This window comes from Rhinichthys klamathensis, unplaced genomic scaffold (assembly GCF_029890125.1).
Source record: "Rhinichthys klamathensis goyatoka isolate OS25496 unplaced genomic scaffold, OSU_Roscu_1.1 h1tg000281l_1, whole genome shotgun sequence".
Classification (NCBI taxonomy): Eukaryota; Metazoa; Chordata; class Actinopteri; order Cypriniformes; family Leuciscidae; genus Rhinichthys; species Rhinichthys klamathensis.
In genome coordinates, this window is record NW_026606800.1 from 7455263 (window position 1) to 7479794 (window position 24532).

At 39.2% G+C, this 24532-nt stretch overlaps 1 protein-coding gene across 3 annotated transcripts in view; it reads right to left on the minus strand.

Annotated features, from left to right (window-relative positions):
- Positions 1–24532, minus strand: part of cdc42bpab (CDC42 binding protein kinase alpha (DMPK-like) b) — a 61897-nt gene that overhangs the window by 5091 nt on the left and 32274 nt on the right. For 2 of the 3 annotated variants that reach the window (XM_056269547.1, XM_056269546.1), the window contains 27 exons: positions 19942–20184; positions 19661–19771; positions 18884–19134; positions 18392–18497; positions 16950–17074; positions 16243–16348; positions 16004–16152; positions 15631–15722; positions 14779–14855; positions 13887–13925; positions 12285–12401; positions 11872–11952; positions 11088–11193; positions 10630–10766; positions 10313–10452; positions 10132–10213; positions 8811–9030; positions 8646–8708; positions 7719–8011; positions 7293–7587; positions 7097–7194; positions 5993–6077; positions 5706–5829; positions 4576–4693; positions 1530–1647; positions 1284–1441; positions 72–146 (listed from right to left, as the gene is read on the minus strand). In XM_056269547.1, coding sequence (XP_056125522.1) covers positions 72–146; positions 1284–1441; positions 1530–1647; positions 4576–4693; positions 5706–5829; positions 5993–6077; positions 7097–7194; positions 7293–7587; positions 7719–8011; positions 8646–8708; positions 8811–9030; positions 10132–10213; positions 10313–10452; positions 10630–10766; positions 11088–11193; positions 11872–11952; positions 12285–12401; positions 13887–13925; positions 14779–14855; positions 15631–15722; positions 16004–16152; positions 16243–16348; positions 16950–17074; positions 18392–18497; positions 18884–19134; positions 19661–19771; positions 19942–20184 — 3609 coding nt within the window. The remainder of the gene's footprint in view (positions 1–71; positions 147–1283; positions 1442–1529; positions 1648–4575; positions 4694–5705; positions 5830–5992; positions 6078–7096; positions 7195–7292; positions 7588–7718; positions 8012–8645; positions 8709–8810; positions 9031–10131; positions 10214–10312; positions 10453–10629; positions 10767–11087; positions 11194–11871; positions 11953–12284; positions 12402–13886; positions 13926–14778; positions 14856–15630; positions 15723–16003; positions 16153–16242; positions 16349–16949; positions 17075–18391; positions 18498–18883; positions 19135–19660; positions 19772–19941; positions 20185–24532) is intronic. The other variant, XM_056269548.1, reaches the window with a different exon arrangement.

Here is a 24532-nt window from a genome sequence, read left to right on the forward strand (position 1 = left end):
GAGTGTGCAGATGACAGCAGGCGTGTATGTGCGTGTGTGTATGTGTTTCACTGCAAACGTGTGGCGTTTACCTTCATCTTACTAAGCAGGGTCCTTAAAGCCCTTTTCAGATCAGGGGTCTTCTCCGAGGGCGATACCGCCTGCCACTGAGAAGGAAAGGGCAGACTGAGTGCCAGAACGGCTTCCACACTTGCTGAAGGAGAATGGGGCGGCCAGGGAGCGCAAAGCGCAGAGATATGGGAGATGACGGGTGAGATAAGGGCGCGGGTGGGTGGTTTGCTAAGGAGACTGTTGGATGTAGTGGAATGGGGCGGCAGGCATAAAGTGGAGTAAGCACTGACAAAGCTAGGTGGAGGGGAACACAGCGCATTTAACTTCTTTGGGAAAAAGACATTAGGAGTGTTCCACCATTACAGGCCTCATGGGAAGGGATAGGGCCAGCAGTTTTTATAAGTAAGGAGGTGTGCAGAAAAATCAAACGGGTTTTAGAACGACATGAGGGTGAATAAATTATCTTTTTTGAGTAGCAATAACAAGTCATCGACAGTCATTTCTGACTTTGTGTTTTCAAATATAAAAGTGGTTTATGAGAGAAAAGAGAGTCTAAAAAAGAACAAAAACTAACTTTTGTAGACAGTTTTTTCAAGGCCATGTTGCCTGAAAACTGTTTGTGCATAATAAGATGTGACTTCACATGCTTAACATTGGAAATTATATGACTTTATTTGCACATTCTGAATGTGATGTAAGCTAAAATGTATTGAAGATTTTAAATTAAATGTACAGTCTTTTTTATTGAAAACCATAAACATTACGCTATTGTACACATGCTTTGTCAATTCTCAATTGTCAAGCTTGCTGACAATTCTGTAATTTAGGTCAAATAAATGCTATTTTTTATGCATTAAATGGTCAATATACATAAAGATTGTGACGGCAGGAGAAAGCAATGTAGATGTTAATGGAAAAACTGTCACGACAGTGATAATTTTCTCCTCCACCATGGTTTAAGTTTATGGCCCGTCCAGATTATCTCCAATTATCTCCAAGTTTCCCAGTCGTAAATAAGACTTGTCAATCATGCCCAATTTCCGATGAGGAAACTCGTATTTACAATAATTCCTATAGCATGTGAAGTCAGCATAAGGCTCAAGTTGAATCGTCACGGATGCTATAGCTTGCTGGTCATGTGCCGTGACGTCCCTGCATAGTGCAAATCTGCCATTAATGTGATGAGGTAATGAAGATACCACAGTCCTGATTCCTCCTACATCATGACTCACCTCTCTATCAAACTGAGAGAGTGGCGCTTCGCCCACATCCATCCCCCCTCCTGACGACAGCGAGCTCTCCGAAGGTGATGTCATGGTCTGGCGTTTCGAGCTGTAGCTGCTGCTCGACAGCTCCCTCCTCAGAGCGCTGCCGTTCTGAGAGGACGTCCCTGATGAAGAGGACCAGAAAGAAGTGTGTTGGGTTTGAAACGCATGGAAATCTGAGAAGTATAACAGCAGCCACGTGTGTGTACTTACGCATTCCTAGACCACTGCTTGCGCTCATGGAACGACCAGGTTCGGCTCGGTTTTTGGTGATTGATGGGATGCTGACGGATCCACTGAACCCAGCACGATTGTCCTGAGCACGCACATTCTACAGGTTACACAGAGAAACACCACACACACACACACACACAAACAGAACAGTGACAGATGACACAAGCATGCAATGAGTGAGACAAACATGACTTGATGAAAACAAACTATGGGTTTCAATTAGGGGTGGGCGATATCTCGATATTTAAAATATATCGAGATATTTTTTTAACACGATATGGATTTTGACATATCGTATATATCGATATATTGTTTATATTTAATCCTGATTTCGCCACTTTGCTTGTTTGCCTTCTCTGTGCTGTGCTCGCCCCCGTCTCCTTGCTTTTGTTCCCCCTCACCTCGCGTGTTGTCTCATTCAACAATTGTCTCATCCGCAACCAGCCCGGAGGCTACAGAACTCCGAGTGTGTCGGCGCGCGAGCGACAGAGCACGAGAGAAACCGAGTTAACCGAGTGTGAGCATTAATTGCATTAGTAAATTGGTAGCCTACATACTACAATATATAATTACTATATAAGAGGCATGGAAGTTTGATTAATGGACTCCAGTAATCAGAAGGCTACTACAAACGTCTTGTTTTAAACTATTGCAGGGCTCGAACTTCGGCGCGGGTATTGCGCATAATTCTAATCATTCCCGCAGGTCTCCCTTTTATAATGCGGGAAATTCCCGCAATCGTAATCCACACAGATTATAAAATCAAATCATTCTTTTAACAACTATCTGCCAGACGCAATTTCACAAACAGCGTGAGTGTTCAGCGGTGCCGCTTCTTTCTCGTCTCTCATAATGTGTTGTGCAAGGCAAGCATCAAGAGCTGCGGCGATAACACACACTCGCGTTTAGGAGTCGGGACATGATGGATATTCACTCGCACAATTGGGCCAGCAGTGCATCGTGACTGAAGTTTACCATTTGCACGTCTTTTTAAGTCTTACCAGTTTAAACATTCAAGCGATTTTAAACTAATCAGTGCTCGCGCGCTCTGAGAGATTATTTTCTATGCGCACATTCATAGAAAATCCGCCTTAAGAACAGCTGGCCAGTAACAAAAGTTATTTTTCGCGGATTATATTGCTTTAACACGCAAAATTGTCAATTTCGGTCGTCGTGAGTATACTCTAAACATAGTCGGTTTTGTCTTTAATAAGCATAAAACGCATGCCAGTATAATGAACACAGGATCCGTGCACTAGCTCTTAAAGTGACGGCAGCCATATGTGTGTCATTCATTTTGTTGTCAATACAACAAAAGATAGCTTTAAGTTAAAGGAATCAGGATTATTAACCTATGTATTTAATTTATTCAGGACTAAAATACTACTCAGTGTTATTTTCCATTTGATTACTTTATTCAGTTTCTGTATATGAATCACGTGATTAATAATGATGACGAAATTCAGGGCCTGTGTTTAATTTTTCTCATTTGGTTACATTCTGTTATGGAAAATTAATTTTCTATTGATTGTAGGCCTATATTTTGAGTTGTATTCACATCCATTTTCCTGTAAAGATATCGAGATATATATCGAATATCGAGATATAGCAAAATATATCGAGATATATTTTTTGCTCCATATCGCCCAGCCCTTTCAATATAATGATCTTTATGATATCATACATATTATCAATACAGGATGCACGAATGACCCGACACATCAATAAATGTAAAGAGAAGACAGTGTCACAAGATCTCTCAGAAATTGTTTGAACATGCTGATTTGGTGCTCAAGAAACATTTCTTATTGTATTATGTTGAAAACTTTTCCTTTTTTTTTTTGCAGAAACATTTTTGGATACTTTTTTTCAGGATTCTTTGATGAATAGAAAGTTTAAAAGAACAGCATTTATTTGGATTACGGTATAAATGTCTTTATAAATGTCTTTACTGTTACTTTTGGAAAAAAAATGACAGTGACTTGATAAATGACCAGAAAACAAAGCAAAATGACCAAGATACAAAGCAAAATAAGGTTGTAAAAGCATATTCTGACTTCAGTATAAGCCAAGCTCAATAAACAGCATTTGTGACAATGTTGATTACCACAAAAATTATTTTGACTCGTTTTCTTTGAAAAAAGCTAAAATCAAGGTTACATTGATTCACTTACAGTGTAGGGGGAGGGGGCGGGGGGGGGGGGGGGGGGGGGATTTTTGAGATGGTCCTCACTGCAGAACACGAAATCCAGGGGGAGGATTTGGATCTCCCACCTTACATATACCTAACCCTACCCATCTCCGCCCCCTGATCCCTAACCCCATCCCTAATCCTACCCATCTCCACCCCCTGATCCCTAACGCCACCCCTAATCCTACCCATCTCCACCCCCTGATCCCTAACCCCACCCCTAATCCTACCCATCTCCACCCACTGATCCCTAACGCCACCCCTAATCCTACCCATCTCCACCCCCTGATCCCTAACCCCACCCCTAATCCTACCCATCTCCACCCCCTGATCCCTAATCCTACCCATCTCCACCCCCTGATCCCTAATCCTACCCATCTCCACCCCCTGATCCCTAACCCCACCCCTAATCCTACCCATCTCCACCCCTTAGATCTGGATCCAACTCCGCCCCCTGGATCTCGTGTACTGCAATGAGGTGCTACTGGAATTTTTGGAGGATTAAAAAAATTAATTCTTCTGTTGAGACGTGTACATTATTAGTTACACATAAAATGTAAATTGGCATATAAAAGGTTAGTGAGCCATTTCTCAGACAAAAATCGTGTTAACATGCATATTGTTTACATTTTGAATATTTCAACTAACAAATTGTCCCCTTTCACTTCCATTGTAAGTGCCTGACTTACAATTGAAGCAATGGTTATCTTTCATTTTATATAGAAAGGGAGTGAAATAAATTGTTGTAGTAATCAACATTATGCCACAAATGCTGTCGATTCAGCTTAACGTGTACTAAACCCAGAATATTATTTTAAAAGATGAGCCTCTCACCATTGGCAGATCTCGGAGGATCTGCATTCCATCTCCAGGGCCCATATGAGCCACATGGTTAAAATTAGTAGGATTTGAGATCAGCTTGCTCCTCCTCTCAGGATCTTTCAACATTTCTCTGAAAACACACCAGTTCATATAACAGCCTTAGGCCGTGTGTCCACCAAAGCGTTTTTAGCCAGCTGAAAACGCTAGACGCTCTGCTGAAAACGCCTAGCTGTGAGCGCATGAGAGCGTTTTGGAAGCGCAGCGTTTTTTCCGTTGAGACGTTTCGTTGCTATGATACAGAATATCCGCAGCACAGTTTACTTGTAACTGATTTCGCAGGTAATTTGTTTCATACTAAAAAAATATTTTTCATCCATTTTGTTCGGTTTGCTCTGCTGGTTGATGTCGTTGTACAGAAAGAATGTTGTGACAGTTGGTCGGTGTGATATTAGTCCCGCCCCTCCTCCACTGTGATTGGACGGTTGGTGAAAAGTGACAGTGATGAGCGCTGCGTTTTATCCAAAAGTTGAACATTTTTCAACTCTCGGCGACCAGTAAAAACGCCGGGCGCTCAGCGCTTCAGCGTGTAAAAAACGCCGAACGCTCAGCGCCTCGTTGCGCTCATGGCGTTTAAAAAACGCGGCGCTCCCATTAAAAAAACAATTGAAAACGTACGCCAGGCACGAGTAAAAACGCTTTGGTGGACACACGGCCTTACAATGACAATAATGACATTTTGCGAGTTGGAAACGAGTTGGATGTTGAAACCAGACCTAAAAAATTAAGCTACAAATGTCAAATGAACTTTGTCTCTAACTGTGTGTGTGTGTGTGTGTGTGTGTGTACGAAATTCTTGTCCGTGTGGGTACATTTTTTTGGTCCCCATAAGGAAAACAGCTTATAAATCAGACTAAATTATGTTTTTTGAACATTTAAAAATGCAAAAAGTGATGGGTAGGGTTAGGGTATAGAATATATTGTTTGTACAGTATAAAAATCATTATGTCTATGGAAAGTCCCCATAAAACATGAAAACACAACATGAGTGTGAGTGTGAGTGTGAGTGTGTGTGTGTGTGTGTGTGTGTGTGTGTGTGTGTGTGTGTGTGTGTGTGTGTGTTTGTGTGTGTGTGTGTCAATCACCTCCTCTGCAGCAGTCTCTCCTCCTCAGGAATACGGAATGAGAATCGTCTCTTATTGCTCATGTTGCGTACCATCTGCTTCCTGCTGTTATCACACACCTCAGGCACCACCAGTTCGTCCCCCTCTAAACACACACAAATAATGCATTATCAGACATATTATTCAAATCTGAATTATTCATTATTTCAAACGGCACTACTAAAACAAAGGCAGCAACATCAACACCCAACTGAAGATTTTTGTCACGATTTCTGCCTTTGACTGAATTGTGGAGTGACTGCTGTTACCTGCAGTCTTGTTTCTGAAGTAGATGAGTCTGACCGTTTCTAAGCCCAGGAGATTCAAAGAGCCATCCATGTTCAACGGCCGGACCTGCACAGAGCCAGTGAGATGCTGGGATTATTTAGTCATTGATCTCATTCATCAAGATGACTCATTTATGGTTTCAGTAAATAAAAAAATAAAAAAATCAAGCATTTTTTTCTTCATTGCAATTATATATTATATGTATAGTTTTTTTTTTAGTCCACTTTTTTTTGTAAACAAGTGTATTAACAAATCGACATAAACACAACTTTGAGCACAAGGCTAATGGTAATGTCTCATTAAACTGCAATATTGTCAACTCTTATTGTAACTCAATATTGCTTTTCTGAAGGTATATATATGAACATTTATTAAACGCATGTATTCATTACATTTTTTTGAAATGTATTCATTTAGAGATGGCAGAATTCAATTTATTAACACTGGTTATCTAAGAGAATGTTAAAATTGCAAGTACTTGAAATATTTATGAAATATAAATCTACTCAGCATATTTATTTTTAAAAATATTTAAAAATATAGAATGTTTTGCAAGCTTCAGCAATGTGCAGTTGGTCATTTAAAAAAATATTTTTAAATAAATCTCCAATGCTCACCAAGGCTGTATTTATTTGATTAAAAATACAGTAAAAACAATAATATTGAGAATTATTATAATTTAATATTCAAAGATTATAATTATAATATATATTATATTTTAAAATGTAATGTGCTGCTTAATATTTTTGTGGAAACTGTGATATATATATATATTATATATATATTTTTTTTTTTCAGGATTCTCTGATGAATAGAGTTCAACAGAACAGCATTTATTTGAAATCAAAAATATTTGTAACAATGTAAAAGTCTTTACTGTCACTTTTAATAAATGTAATGTGTTCTTGCTAAATAAAATTATTTATCAAAACTAATGTTTCATTCAATTTATCATTTTGAATGGTGTTGTATATATATTATTTCCTGTGTCAAATGCACCCAGCTGCAACCATTCAGGTGTGCAACAGATGTTCATTTATTATAATTTAATATTTAAAACTCTTCTGAAATTGAAAAAAGCAAACCTTTTTAAGAGGAATGGTCTGAATCCATTCCATAGTGTTCACATCAAACACATCCACTGCATTTTCACTGTAGACTGACAGGTAGGGGGCGTTGTAGCCTGTGAGATATAAAACAGCCACAAGGTCAATCCAACCAAACCTTTTCACCGCCTCACCGTTTAAGCAGAGGATTAACGTCTCTCTACTCAGTACTCACAGCAGGCGGTGGGCGTTGCGGGCCACATCAGCTCCTGCTGGCGTGAGCGTCTGCCATGTGTGTCCACGTACACTGCAATTTTGCTGAAGCAGAGCAGCATTTCTTTGTTAGAGATTTCCACTGCGCAAAGGGCATCCAGGTTTTCAGCCTTAATAAACGCCAATGTGGGGTCATCTGGATGGAGTAAGCTGGCTGGAGGGGTTTCTCCATGCAAACTGTACCGCATGAAGCCCGCTTGGAAGCCTACACATAATTGCTGGCTGAACAGTGCCATCCACTGGATAGTTCCTGGAGCCTGAGATTTAGAAAGGGCTGTTGATGTTGCTGTGTGTGCTAACAAAGACAATCTTTGCGATCTAATGAGTATGAACACTAATTACATCTGAATATAATTGATCAGAAAAAAAGAGGTTTTGAATACTGTACTTGTATGTCCACGAGATGGCAGTGGCGGGATTTGCTCTTGTTAATTTCGAAGCAGGTGATCTGCCGTTTAATGGCGAGGCAGAAGCAGACGCCATTGCGCACCACACCGGACACCAGCGCCTGGCAGTTTTTAGTATCTGCCACCTTAATCTTGTCAATCTCCCTCCCGTCGAGCCCCGTCATGGGGACCAGACACACTTGTCGGTTCCTGCCCGAGATGACGGCCAGGAGGTGCTCTGTGGGCATCAGTTCTATGTGATGCACTTTCTTAATATCACCCACGCGAACGATTTCTAGCAGAAAGAACAAAAATGTTCAGTGGATGTTTGTCTTGCATCAGTTATTTCAGTTTAAATGTGTATGCGGTTCAACAACGATAGTGGTCTACTGTTAAAAATGCATAAAGTGCCACAAAGCCAAGAAAGAACTGTTAAATCTAACAAATCATTAATTTTGATAGTTTACAACCTTTAATAGATTTGTAATCTATGACTGCTCTAACAAATAGAGAAAAATAGCATTATTTTGCTGCATTTATCCAATGAAAGGTTTACTCAGTCTGTCAAAATGACAAATAATGGTTATTTTTAGTCCAGCCTCTGAGACAAAAAAATTCAATCGTGCTCCATTTTAATCTGTTGTTTTCATTTTCCAAAGAATTAAATAAACGTCTAGCATTCCAATGCAATAGACCCATTTTTCCAGTCAAAATGATGGAGAGCATGTCAATGTTTTTAACATTTGGAAATTACAGTAATTTCTGAGTAAACTTATTATGCTGAAGCAACCTGGTAGCTCATATATCAGCATTTCTGGGGTTTGAATCAACAAACTTTCAGTCACCAGTCCGGATTTTTGACCACTAAACCACACAACCAAGTTTAATAGACAACGAAGGAGTAAAAGGATTAAAGATTGAAGTTTTACCATCTTTGGTGACGTGGATGACGAACAGGCCCTCCTCATTCCCCAAAGCAACCCGCTCATGATCTAGACACAATCAAACATTTTCGGTTAAACACTAGATAAGGGAAATACTATTTGTTCTTTAACATTGTGTCGATCTGACAAGAGTTTTGTGAGTCTCTGTACCTATAATAGCAGCAGTTTGGGTGGTTTTGATGAGAGGAAGCGTGCTGTCGTAGGCTTCTTTAGGCACGTAGACGAAACGCTCCTTCAGCTTGTTTTTTCTCAGGATGCGTTGCAGCTCGTTCAGAGCGCACACCCACTTCGTCCTCTCTTGCTCGTTGTCGGCCAGGATCAGGATGCACGTCTTCTGACTGGGGGAGGCGGACAGCTGAGATGCGGTTACCTGTGGAATGAATGGATAGCACTGCATATAAGACAATTCAAAAATGTCTTTAAATTAAATAACAAAATTCTGCATAAGACTATAGTGAGTCCAGACATGATTATTACATAATCACCTGGTTGCTATTATTTGATATGTGATATTAAGAAAATCACAATTATTGTGTGGTGATGCGTGATGAATGATGAAAGTGAAGAATTTAGCACAGAAATAAATTACTATTCTGCCCTACAAAGGGACAAAATAGTGAAAACATTAACACTTGAACTGAGAAGAATGGCAGTCTGTCACAAGACAGGCCAAAGTTTTAGAGATCAGATTTTTGCTAGAACAAAATTTTGACAAAATACTATATTTTGCTTTTCTATGCCAATAACAACAATTATGAAAACTAGAAGAAATTGTTGCGCTCTAAATTGACAAAAAATCCTTTTTCCTCAGGTGCGTAGAGCCAAGGGAATATTGAAAATGAGCAAGAAGGTTGCTGGCCGCACACATGATTCAGTCCAGACTACAGAAGTCTATCAAAACATTTATTTTATTTTATGAATTGCATCGTGCAAAAAGTGCAAAGTGAATTAAAAACAAATGGACAGGAGCAGACGTTTCAGCACACTCCTGGAGCACTGAAGATAGCAATGTGCAGAAACTTCTGCTCCTGTCCATTTGTTTTTAATTCACTTTGCACTAAAATTTGATAGACTTCTGTAGTCTGGACTGAATCCAGTGTGCGGCCAGCAACCTTCTCGCTCGTTTTCAATAACAACAATTATATAATATATAATAATTATATTGCAGTAATATTCTAAATAAATATTTGTAAGCACTTTTTTAAATACTGTTGTTCATATCAGTCTCTCCCTGTACAATATTTGATAACAGCCTTAAAGAAATTTTCAAAAAGAAATTCAAATTATTTTTCTCAAGGTAGACTATCCACTAATGTTCAAACGTTTGGTGTCAGTAAAAAAAAACAAAAATTTAGATTGATACTTTTATTCAGCTAGGATTTATTAAATTGATGGCAATAAAGGCATTTAGAATGTTACAAAAGATTTCTATTTTGAATAAAATAGAAATAAAGTGCATGTATGCTCTTACCCTAAAAATACAGGGTATATCCTTCTTGTTAGCATGAATGACATCAGACTCCAGAACCGAGCTGGCGGAAAACTCTTCATCCCTGCTCAGGATAGAGAGTCAAGCGCAATATATTGAAATATTTCATGACATATTTGACTTAAATATTTGAGCATCACATTTGAATGAACACCTCGCTCACCTCATGTCGATGACCTGGTTAACTATGACACCAGGCTGGGCACCTTTCCCTTCTCCAAGCTCATACAGGAAGAGTTTGAAGTCACAAACCACTGCCCATACCCTCTGCCAACCCCTTTTCACCCCTGTGGGCTTTGGCACCTGAAAAAGACAGTCGAATCTTCATTTCAAGGCAGCCAAAACAAATTGTGGCTAAAAGTGTACAGACAAACGAACAACAATGGGAAAGGTAGTAGGCAATGTGTCTAATTCAGATGACCATACTAAAGACAGCAAAGCAAATAGTGAAGAATATATGAAGAGCAGAACAAATCTTACCCTAAGATGTCCCTCATATGCAGTCCCAATGCCCCTCAGAGCATCAATTCCCAATTTGCCCTTTGTTTGGTCAGGTGCGACGGGGCACACAGAGGGGGCTTTATCAGCACAGGTGACGTGACAGGAGAAGTTGCAGACTATAAGGAGAGATGGAGGGCACAGGCACTGAGTATTACAAAGCATTTTGTCAATAAGCCATCCTGGGATTGGGGCATATTTAATAAACCAATGTGAAAGGAAAGGTTCGCCCTTATTTTATTCCAAACTGGAATGACTTTATTTCTTCAGTGGAACACAAAAGGGAAAATTTTAAAGGATTATATTGGTTATCCTTATGCGTTCCTCTGAAGAAATAAAGTTGTACGGGTTTGATCATCTCGAAAACTAAAAATGTCATATTCGCTGTTGTCATATTCACATATCACACCCAGCTTTCATTTCTCTTGTGTTGTCCTCACCTTCACAGGCGCAGCCCTGACGGATAAGTCCCACCATGAGAGAGGTGCACTGATTACATTTGGTGGGAACGGTGAAGGACTTCACAATAAACTGGTGCGCCTTGGGCTGTGGAGCAGAGAACATCAGCAATGTAATTAAACCATTTCCATAGATGTCCCAATTGAAATAGACAAATGCTTAATATGAGTGTTGGACAAAATTCCTATAGCACACAATACAAGTCCTTTTATATCACAGTAACAGTATATATTACAATACAGTTGTTTTTGCTGGAAATTCATGAAAAAAAAAGGTTTTTGGATAATCTGCTAATATTATATAATGAAGTTCTGTATAGTACAGTACAATCATTACAGCATAAAAATATTTTGCAAGACATTAATACGAAATTAGAAATTACTACTTTGTTATGCATTACATTAAGATTTCCATTTCAAATAGGTGCTGTTCTTTTTTTAACTTTCTTTCATCAAAGAATCCTAAAAACAACGTATTGTGTTTTCCACTAAAATATTAAGTAGCAGAACTGTTTTCAACATTGATAATAATAAGAAATGTTTCTTGAGCACCAAATCAGCATATAAGAATGATTTCTGAAGGATCATGTGAAGCTTAAGTCACTGAAAATTCAGCTTTGCCATTACAGGAATATAAAATATGATATATATATATATATATTAAACGGTAGTGTAATCTATACAGGTTGATACATTGTACAGATTATGTAAATAGTCGGATATCGGCATAGCACCCAGATATTGTGGCCTAAATCCCTTGTGTTACCTTAGGTGATGAGTGTCCCAAGCTTCCATAGCCTGATCTGCCTGTTGGAGTCTGAAGACTACGTGACGTATGGTCAATCAACTACGAGAAGGATACATTAACATATCAGTGCATTTTATTATATAAACAAAGGTCATGGTAAGACTTAAAGTGATGAGTAAAAATACTGTCATCATTTACTCATGTCGTTCCAAACCTGTATGACTTTCTTCTGTGCGACACAAAAGCATAAACGTTAAATGCCGGATACAGGCTGGATCACTTTATTTATGGAAAAGATTGGCCAGTACATCTGCTTTTGTGCTTCACAGAAAAAAATTGCATATTGGTTTGGAATGACATGAGTGTGAGTAAATCCTAACAGGATTTTCATATTTGGGGTGGACTATCCCTTTTAAGAGTCCAAATGATACCTCAATAGGCTCCATGTCACTGGTGGTGGACGGGGACCGTGAGCGTGATATGCGGCGAGATCTTGAGTCTTCATCTCTTGATGGAGTGTTGGAGGGAGTGAAATCTGCTGAGTCAAGCTAAGAAGCAAAAAGATGATAATTATCTTTACTAAAGTTGTCATACGGCACAGACTGTGACATCAGAAGAACATGCCACCATGCAGCAGAGCGAAACACACACAAAGCGATACATTAAGCCTATAAAGCTTATCATGACAATAACACTTTTACTGGAATTACACCCTCTAAGCAGAACAAAGCATGTGCACCCAGGCTCCAAACCAATGAGTAAAGGGACAATATTTCCACTACACAGAGACCACACACCAACTATACATGCAAGACAGAATGAAGGGCAGAAACACATGGAACTACATGGAAACCATATCCACACTTTATGAGGGTCTTACATTAAAGTGATCTGTAAAAGATTAGTTCACTCAAATTTAAATTCTTTCATCATTTACTCAGCATCATGTCTTTGCAAACCTGTATGACTTCTGTATAACTCTTCAACAAACAATTATACCACTGCTCAAAAGTTTGAGGTTGGTAAGATTCGTTAATGAAGTCTCTTTATTTGATCAAAAATACAATAAAACCGTAAAATTGTGAAATATTATTACAATTTAAAGTAAAGTTTTCTTTTATAATACATTTTAAAATGAAATTTATCCTGTGATGATAAAGCTGAATTTTCAGCAGTCATTCATCCAGTCTTCAATGTCACATGATCCTTCAGAAATCATTCTAATATCATCATCAAAGTTAAAAACACCTATGCTGCTTAAAATTAGTGGAAACCGTGATCTTTCAGCCAACTTTGATGAATAAAAAGATCAAAAGAACAGCATTTATTTTAAATAAAAATATTTTGTACCATAATAAATGTCTTTACTGTCAGTTTAGATCCATTTCAAATTCAATGCATCCTTGCTGAATAAAAATATCTTACCGACCCCAAACATTTGAATGGTAGTGTTCTTCCCCTTTTCCTCATATACAAAGCTATCCTATAGCTTTTTATAGTTTGACAGTCTTTATATGAAAAAGAGGAGAGTACAAACTCTTACTAACTTCTGTGAACCAAGGAACAAAGTACCGGGTAAGCATCATCTTGAGGGAGAGTAAATTATGAGAAAATGTTCATTTTCTAGTAAACAAACTTATTTTTGTCTTTATAATCTTTACACGTGAGCAAAAGTTAAAATTAGATCCAAATATTGAGCCACGTAAATTAATTCTATATCCTTCCATTTAAAAGGGCTTTTGAAATGTACTATAAAAGCACATGGTATGGAAAATAAACCACCAAGTTTAATTAACCAACCCAGACAAAAACCCAGTTTCTCTGAAGTACATTCATAAGGTATATATGCATTTGGATAGATGAAAGGAAGTTTCCAAAACACATTTCAGATGCATTTAAGGTCTCATGCAATACAGATATCACCACAATCAGCTGCCACCGATGCAGTTTGCAAAACAAGCCATCACAACCACAGGAGAAAAACAATATGACAGGGGGATTTTACTATGACGCAGGACAAAAGTGGGTCTTACACGTCTGGTTTTGCTTCCGAGACCAAAAGAGGGTGACCGCTTCATATGGAGAGAGAAAGAAGATGAAAAGAGAGTCAAACTTCATGTGCAATGTCAGCTGGATAGGATAAAGGCCTGGGACGGCAGGCAGGGAAACGGAGGGAAGGGAATGAGGGCATGTAAGAACACGTCTAATCTGTGGATGGATTTCTGAGTATAGTTTACATGCACAAAGAAATCACTTCACATTAAAGAACTCCAAGGAGTCACTACCAAAGAGACTGAGGTGGATGTAGGATCAGATAAGAAAAACAACATCAGTAGAATGTAAAATTCTGAAAAGTCAATCCTGAAAAGTATCAATAAAAAGGATTTGAGTAGTGAAAAAATTACTTTATTTCCCAATTTGTCTGTACTGTATATTTTGAGTATTGTGCTATTAGCTTGGCAACATGCTAATGTCAAACTCAATTAGAATCAATTGTGAGTTGAGTTTTCTGTTGTTTTCTGATATTGTTCCTGTAGGAGTTTCATAACGGGAGTAGGGCTTTTGTTTGTCTGCTTTTAAATGTGTAAAATGAATTATTTAAAAAAAGACATTGATTGCACTATAACATGGCTGAAGGAGAACTTACATCTTCCCAAAATTCAACTAAAGAAGATGAAGAGGAAGAAAATGAGTCCTGATTGGCAACCGGATGAAAAAAAAGCAAAAACAATAACCATACACATTATGACAGGAGAAAAAAACTGAAAATAATAAAACAGATCAGGAGGTATCAGAAGAATACAGAAATCAAACAGGAAAAAAAAAATAATAATAAAGAAAAATTATGCAAATGATTTCTTTGGAAACCAGAGCGACCTTCTATGCAGATGTTCTAATAAACAACACCTGGGATCTCAAACTTACATCAAACTGATCCAGAGCAGAAGTGGGCGCATTGAGGAATGCCAAGAAGGAATTCTGTGAATCCTGATGCTTCACACCTACAAACGACAGAATCTTATTAAAAGATCTATTTAAATTTCACAAAGCCAGAACTGTTGTTAGCATGTGACACTGTGAAAAGCAATGCTGCACCGATCATGTGGATATTTGATTGTCACCAGTGTTGTTTATTGTTACCTACATTCATTTTTGTTAATTGAAATAAGGCGGATATAGAATAAAATAAACAAAACTTAAACAAAAATAAAATGTTTGTATGGCAACTAACAAACAAATAAGTTGAAGTACAAAAACAAAATTACTCAAACTAAACTGCAATAAAATGAATTTATGCTGTATTAAAAACCCAGAACAAATGACAAAAAAAACCCAGAAAATATGTGACCCTGGATCACAAAACCAGTCACAAGTAGCACAGGTATATTTGTGGCAATAGCCAACAATACATTCTATGGTTCAAAATTATCAATTTTTCTTTTATGGCAAAAATCATTAGGATATTAAGTAAAGATCATGTTTCATGAAGATATTTTGAAAATTTCCTACTGTAAATATATAAAACATTTATTTTTTGTGAGTGAATGCAGCACAATCACAAACATAAACAACTTTGTTCTTCGATTTTTTTGCACCCTCTGATTCCAGATTTTCAAATAGTTGTATCTCGACCAAATATTATCCTATCCTAACAAACCATATATCAATGGAAATCTTATTTATTCAGCTTTCATATGATGTATACATCTCAATTTAAAAAAATTGACCCATGTGATGTGGTCCAGGGTCATATATGTAAATAACACAGATTGTTACCTCTTCTCAGCCTCAGCTCCTCTGTCTCCTTCCTCAGCCTCTCAATTTCCGCCAGCAGCTCCTGGTTTGTACTATCGGATTCTTGCAATTTGCTGTGAGACAAAAATAACAGACCGAAAACTATGTCACTCTATTTAAATTCACCTCATTCGAGAAGAGAGTGTGAACAAAATAAACTAAGTTTAGCCTATTCACCAAATAAAAATAAAAACCGAAGAGAATCTCAAAACTATTCACATAAAGGGTGAAACAAATATTGTTTCTATTGAGCTGAAAAAACAAACAAACATTAGACTTTAAATCAAATCAGCAAACAAAATCTCTGTGGTTTCAGTAGAGTTGAGCAGACCTATGTTGATATGTGTGGCCTCACCATTCCGTGGCAATGCTGGATGCTTTGACTTTGTTAAGCTCGTCCTGGATGGACTGTTTGGCTCTGATCTCGGCATCCAGCGCAGACTGCAGCTCCAGACGCGCAGACATGTCTAGCTTAGCAAAGCGCCTCATCTTCCACGGCATGTCCTGACAAAGCGAGAGAGACCCACCACATCAGAAGAGCAGGAATAAGAGGATATGCGTTTCATCCTTATCTGATGTGTGCGTGTGTCTCACCGTTCCTCTAGCTCCCAAACTGGTGTTCCTGAGCCCTTCAAGCTCCTCTGTCATTTTTGTGGCCAGAGCTTGGAGGTAACCACGAGCATCCTTCTCGTCGCTCACCCTGCACAGATTAGCTTAGTTCAGCTTAACCTCGAAATTCAAGGTGCTCTGTCTAAGCGATGTTAGGTGACATTTTTTGTTGACGTTCGAAGTATTGTCAAACAAAACGGAGGATAGCTCGACCCTCCCTCCTCCTCATCCCGTCCCCTCCCCCTCCCGTTGCATGCGCACTAACCCCCCAACCCCCAAATCATTCTTGTCGGTTATTGGCTGGAACACTGTTTGTTATGTTTCGTGGTCCAGGTTGGACCAGTTTGTTTTTGTTGCTGTTTGTGGAGCCTAGGCTGTCTACAGAGGCCGCGTTTTTTTAGTGTGTTCAGGGGACAGGCAGCTAGCGGATAGTCAGAAGATGTTTGCTGTATGTGACAAAAATGTTTCGGCCTAAAAAACGCGTGACATCGCTTAGAGCACCTTTAAGCATAAAATCTGTGTTCTTATTTACAACTGAAAAGTGATGAATGGTCACAAGATGGCCACTTGATCTGCATCATCTGCATGATCTGGATCTGCACAGTCATGCAGATCTGGGTAAAGGTCACCATCATCATGTCTTTCTCTGCAGGTGTGATGGCAAGCGGGTGCAGGTAGGGGGCTCCACTCACCACTGGATGATCTCAGTTATCTGGGCCTCCCAGTGGGCAACGCTTTCCTTCTTATCAGCCAACTCTCTCATCTCCTCCTCCAGCTGCCTGTGACTACTGCTGAGCTGCTCATACATCGAGTTTAGCTGAAGAGAGAAAACGAGACCACAATGAGACAGAAGAGTACAGATGGGAGGAAGCAGACAGATGGAGATTGGATGGATAAAACAGCCATTGCTATGTGGTTAAGGTGGTTCTCATTGTTATCAGTGTTGTTATTAATTGAAACCATTAAAATCCATTTAAACTTAAAAAAAAAAAAAAGACTTCAAATGAAATCAGGAAACTAAATTTCTCTAGTTTGAGTAGATCTACTTGATATGTGTGGTCTCAGCATTTTGTGGCGATGTTGGATGCTTAAAAAACAAATGAAAATAGAATGTTGTTTGCTAGATGGTTACTCACTGGCCCAGTCAAAAGAGCTCAGTCACAAGGCTCTTGAAATTGGAAAAGTCCCTCCTTAGGTATAAATCTATGGCATTTTTTTGCTTGTTTTATCGTCTGAGTGATTAGAAAAGTAATAGCGCATTTTGTAGTTTATCCCATCCTTGATCAACCTCACTAGCTTTTATCAGTTCTATCTGTTCCAACTGCCAACTTTTGTGCCAACTGCGGTCAAAATGTTAAATAGAGATTTTCTAAATTGATGTAGGATGCTGCTAGTTTTTATTATTGGGATGTTGCTATATTCTAATTATTGTATGTTATGTACTGTGTTGTGTGTGATCGAAGTTGTGTACTGACCGTGTCATGTTGTCCACGACAAATTTCCCAAGAATGGGACAATAAATTATAAAGTAAAGTAAAGTTCTGTAGGAAACTAAACGTTATCTAAAAGACAGGAAGCAAACATACTTTGTTACGGCAAGTCTATACAAAACTTCTGTAGTGCTCTTTTTATTGGAATGTGACTTTATTTAGGCATTTTACATCCTGGTTCAATTCCTTCCAAATGCCATCATTCTTGCTTATGTTTCGAAACCCCATCCAATCTGGCATTTGACATGACAGCCCTGGCTGGCTGCGCTATTGTTTTAAACTGCCTTTGTGTTTGGGGTTTCCAGGTATTTTTTACGAAATGAATAATGTTTAATATCCATGCCATCAAAAATAAGGAGCCCTTTAATATCTGATATGTCCAAACTTGCAGAATTATTTGACTGGCTGATTCCGATTTTACCTCGCGGTCCAAAGTAAACAGTGGCTGAGCCAAGAAGCAATTTTGTTTAAGTGTGGTTACAATCTCTCTCTAGGAATGTTAGCGGATTTGGGGAGAGGGTGCCAAAGGAGAAGGGGGGATTTCAGACAGGATTTGATGTATACTTTTTGTGATGAAAGAGACACAGGCTAATGAATATCATGAACATTGGCACATGTGTTTTTGAGAGTGATACAGATCTCACCTTCTCCACTTCACTTGTAAGCTTCTTGTTATCGTCAGTCAGATGGGTTCTCTCCCTCTCGTACTTCTGCTTGTTCTCTGTTTCAAACTCCTCTCGCTCAGTTTGGCTATTGCAAACACAATAATGAACATGATGAAGTTTGCAGTACAGCTACATTCTGCTACCACGGAGCTTTTTACCACAAACGATTCAATGTAAAGAAACAAATCTACAGGTTTACATTGGTGACTCAAGAAAAGCTGGTGGTTTCATCTTCAAATATCATGACCATGAACGATTCGCAGACCACAGTTGGTTATTATAGTCAATACATTCAAATTCAGATTTATGCCTCTAAACGCCATCTCTCTGGTCCTTCAGTTTGGCCTTTCTGTGTAAGTGGGCAGCAGACAAGAAAAGCTGTGAAAATCTACTTATGCGAAGGCTGAGTGTGCCAGCAGCTGAATAATTACATGATGGAAAGAATGAGTTTTGATATAGTTATACATGTACCTTTCTCTGCGGGTTTTCTCCAGTTTGTCTTTAAGCATGAGAATCTCTTTCTGGAGTGTGAGGTGTTGACCCTCGGCATCACGTAGCAAGTTTTTGAGGCCCTTCAGCTCAGTGCTGTGGAGCGTCTCCCGACGACACAACTCCTCCTCGTAATGTACGTTCTTCTTCTCCAGCTCTGCCCGCACGCGCATCAGCTCCTGCTGCTGGTCTGAGCTCGGCGCTGCGTGAGACGGCCCAGTCTGTTTCAACTGCTGCAAGAGGACCAAGACATACATATGTGAGTGTAAAGTAGAAGAAAAGACTAACGCTGCGTCCGAAATCGCATACTTGAATTTACTATGCAACGTTTAAAAATATACGCTATAGTATGAATATGGGTAGTATATAGAAATCCGTACGTACTACATCCGAGATGTTGTTCCTGTCACGTGACCTACCAGCGTCAGGTTGCGTCACTTCACTTCCATAAATCTCCTCCCATGGCCTCACGGGATAGTAAAGTGTCCATCGAATGCGCACTTCAGAATCTCGGCGGTAGTAGTAGGTCATCCGGGGACTTTTCACTGACTGTTTTTAGAATACTATGTATTCGGACATACTACTCTTTTAGTGCACTTTTTTTACATACTATATAGTACAGCAGTATTTGATTTCGGACGCAGTGTAAGAGAACAAGAGAAAAGGGGGAAATGAGTGTCTAAAAGTGTTTTTTATATGTAAAAGTCATATTTCATATTCCATTTATTAATGTATATTAATGTAGTCATGCACTGTCACCTTCATTCCCTCCAGCTCCTCTTCTAGTTGTCTACTGAACTGTTCAGTTCTCTCTCGTAGCTTTCTCTCCTTCTGAGCTTCTGCCGTCTGCTCCTCAGCCTGGGCCTCCAACTGAAAGGACAACACCACAAACATCAAATATGCAGCCATCAAATCCACAAATATGATACCACTGATGATTGCTGGGGCACTGCATCAAAATTAAAGCCATATTGACTTTGCTTATATAGTGGTCTAACACCAGTAAGTTCCAGCAGGGTGGGTGGTTTTGAAGTATATACCTCTTTGCGCATTTTCTCAGCCTTGCGTATCTCCAGCCGCAAAGCCTCTAGTTTTTGCGACACTCCTTCCATCTCCTCTTCTTTGTCTCGGAACTGTCGGCTCAGCCGCTGCTTTTGTGAGCGCAGATCACTCAGCTGTTCGTTTAGCTCAGAGAACTCCTTTATGGCCATCTTCTTTTGACTGTGAGCCTCCTTCAGCTCCTTCCACTGAGCCTTCACCTTCTCTCCCAACTCCAGCAGCTCCTTCACATATTCATTACAGAATCAACGTTGATATAACTTACATTCTAGGATCAACTTAAGTCATTTAGTTAAAGAGTAATCTGTTAAATGGCACAGTTAAAGATTAAAGTCAACTCAGGTCACTGTGACCATTAAACTATGCCAGCAAATCATAAACAAGGGAACTAGTTGGTCATTTATGGCAATTACCCTGAAAAAAACACAGCATAGAGCAGCTTAAAGTGGCTAGCTAGTCTTCCAGTCTAGCAAAGCTGTCTGTTTGGATGGTTTTTAGAACACATAAAACCATCTAAGACCAGCAAATCTCAGACAATATTAAGCTATGGATTAAAAGCCTAATTTTTGGATTTAAAAGGGGCCATGACATTTAAAAAAATATATATATTACTAGGGCTGGGGTAAACGATTATTAATTAAACGATTAGTCTGTCGATTATTTTATCGATTAGTCGACTAATCTAACGACTAATTGAACGATTCTTTTTTGTAACATGGAAATTGCAGGAGTGCACATTCAATGCACAACAATTTTGATCTGGTTCTTCCAGAGTATCTACACCAGTGGTCTCAAACTCGCGGCCCGCGGGCCATTTGCGGCCCGCAGGGTGATATTTTGTGGCCCCCTACTTGACATTAAAGTTTAATGTTAGTGCGGCCCGTCGTTGCGTGTGCCGTGTAAAAAAAAAAAAAAAAAAAATGTATCCCTCATGGGCTACCATAGATAGTCTCGTGACACGGTGGGTTTGTTGTCAATAGTTGTCATAGACAACCGCGAAGTACAAACATACTGCGCCTGGAAAAAATTAGCGCGTCGCTTCAATTATGAGCGCGCTTGCCGCGCGCCTACATTTGAAATAACGAACTTGAGCGCGCAAAATATGTGAGCGCGATATGTGAACGGCCCCTTGGCAAGCTGCCACCAATCAGGCCACGAGCTACTGATAGCTCGCGAGCGACGTGTTGGAGAGAGACCCTGCTCTAAAACAATGTGAGAATAATCATTTTGAGCTTGTAATATGTGTCCAACAGGTTCATAAGAAGGTTTGCTTTGATTTGTGCAGTCAGTAATTTGAGACACTATACATGTGTAGAAAGAATTCAATAAGACGGGCAGACATGACTGCAAATATTTGTATTTCAAAAGCAATAATTGTTTTTCTAAGTATAATAAAAGGAAATGTGCCTTCCAAAAAAAAAAAAAACATTCAATATCATTAATGTGTTGTATAAAGAAAATAATAAGGACATAAGCAAATATAAATATCACAAATATGTGTTATAGACAAAGAAAGTTTGTAAAAATGAACTTCAACTGTCAGAAGGACAGCTCATAAAGAACCAATCATGAACAGAAAGGAATGTTCAAATTCAGAGGAACAGTTCAGAGGAAACGTTAATAATAAATATTGAGAAGATTGGATCAGTTGTGCTCCTTTTTTGGAATACTTGAATACAATTTTTTTGTGGAATACTTGATGCGGCCCAGCCTGACCCAGACTCTACCTCCAGCGGCCCCCAGTTAAGTTGAGTTTGAGACCCCTGATCTACACTGTAAAATGTTTGGTAGGCTACTCAAATGAGCCCTATCACACTTGGATGTGGTGCTCATTTTAATGTTTTCAGTGCTCATAAAATCATCCGGACTGATTTTTCGGTTTTGTTGACGGGGGTGGGGTTTACATGCGCTTCATAAGGCACACACGCACATTTGCACACACACGCGCAAGGTCTCTCGCTCTCTCCCTCGCTGCGCGCGCTACACGGTTTGGAGCTCGCGAGCTCTAGATTCCGGGAGATTTTAACTAATTTGCGGTCATCAGGGAGCCGCTATCACTATGCGGGAGACTTGGGATGTCAACTCCATTTGACAAAGAGCGCAAATAACGACACCTTTACGTTTGGGACTAAATTTGAAGTATTCCCATACCTTTGATGATTTAGTGCGAGCTTGGTTTTTTTAGGACTTTTTCTTTTGTTGGGACTTTTGCATGGCTTTGTTGTGAATTCTGTGAAGAGGTTGCTGTTTCGTCCTCGATTCTGCAATGTTTCGGTCTCCCACGTGTGTGTGGCGAGCTGTACCGCCGGGAACGGTGCAAAAAAATAAATACATAAATAAATAAAGAAGCGTCGACAAAAAAATATGACGTCGACGAATTTTTGACGTCGAAGCGTCGACGTCATCGACGCGCCGCTACAGGCCTATATATTACTACCGTAATTCCTCAAATAAAGACCGGTATTCAAATAAACGCCGGGCCTCTGATAGTGGGCGGGGGCGTGGTCAACGCGGACAAATAAAGGCCGGTCTCAAATTAAGGCCGGGGAAAAAATAGTGTGAATAGGTACACTTTAAATGAGTGTACACTCAAAGACGGACGCGCTCAGCACTTGTCATATATCACAACTATTCAGTGTTTTTAACCACATGTTTATTTTAGGTTTCAGACATTTAAATAGATATGATTTATAGCAAAACAATAAATTTATAGTTTGTAAAATACACAATGGTGTCTATGGAAGCAGCAATAACAATCCATTCAAATATATTTGGCGACGTGTTTTATTCATATCAGATACACAGTGTGTAAGTAACTATAAAGTTTACTCTATTCTTCTCCCAGTTCACCGGCCACTTACTTTCATGTATTTCGGGAGAAACTGAAGAATTCACACGCTCTAACTTAACAAATACAACAGGAGTCTCCGAACTGCGGTGCCCATCTCACGTTACAGATCAAGATCATTTATAAAGGGTTTTAAACGACAAAACAAACTCACTTACACGGATTTGAGAGTCAGAATAGAAGATCGTTGATGACATGGTAAGCAAGTTTGTTAATATTTAGAGATAAAAGCGCTACATCTGTCATACAGCGCTATTTTGGCTGTGGTGAACACGTGCCAAGCATGACGCGTCACCATGGAAACTTGGCTGGCGGGCGGGCGGGGATCGCGAATTAGAAATAAAGGCCTGCCTCTAATAAAAGCCTGCTTCAAATAAAAGCCGGCTACCATCTGCAGTTCAGGTAAATAAAGGCCCCGGCCTTTATTTGAGGAATTACGGTATGTTCATTTAGGTTAACTTATGATGTTAATAAAAGCTTTTGCACAATATATATATATATATATATATATTTAAGGGACGGCTCCTTTAAGGCTTGTCAGTAACTGGCCACTGTTATGATTGGCTAATGTCATTGCATAGGAAACAGTATCAACGCCCACTGGCTACTGGCTATTGCATGCGAGTAAGTGTTTTGAAAACATTATCCAGATAAAACCGTCATTTACAGACAAAGCATTATGAAATTGTTTACTTATGATTTGTGATGCAGCTGCTGTCAACAAAAGTTTCTTTGCGAACTCCCTATTACACCGTGCTTCGTTTACTAAACCATCTGCAGTCAAATTCTCTGAACAAACATATAATCCTCGGAGCTGTCCCAAACTGTTTGAGTTTTGGGAGTTGATTTTTGCTTTTCTTTCTAGAGTATTGCATACTCATATTGACCCGTCACCGATCATTGCCATCTTTGGAGTAGTACCACAAGAACTTGGTATAGGCAAATGGGATAAAACAATGATAGCATTTGTAACTCTCTTGGCCAGACGCATTATTTTATTGAAATGGAAGGACAAGTCTCCACCTGTATTTAAACATTGGATTAACGATGTTATGCACTATTTAACACTTGAGCAAATTCGTTATAATTTGCAGGGTAATAACATTAAATTCAGTAATATCTGGCAACCTGTTCTTACATTAATTGAACAAATGGACTCTAATGACATTGTATGATGTTTTTTTTGTTTTTTTTGTTTTTTTTTGCCTTTACACCAGTGGTGCGATGTGGGTGGGTGGGTTCTAGGTTGCTAAGTGTTTTTTGTTTGTTGTATGTTAAAATACAATAAAAAGACTTTGATAAAAAAAATAAAAACATATAATCCTCCGACACGATCTGAGACGCCATTAAAATAAACAATCCACTTGTTCCTGACGCTGGTAACCTTCTGAAGTCTGTACAGGGACGCAAACGAGCTGTTTTAACTGGACGCGTCAAAGCGAACGTTCCTTGACGCTTCTATTTATTTTTCCATTTGTCCTCTTGTTGACAGACTCAAGCGCGTGAAGTAAAGTGAACGGGCATCTGTATACTGTATCCAGTGTAGACAGTATCGGTGATTGTATTGGATTCTATTTGCTTTTGACACAACGCTCTCACATCCAGTGTCGGCAAGTGTCAGCCATTAAGCGACTGAACGCCAGATGGCGGGGCCTATGATGTGATGATGTAAAAACTATTCGTCAATGTCTTGCTCTGGAGGCAGGCATATGCAAATGTATTTG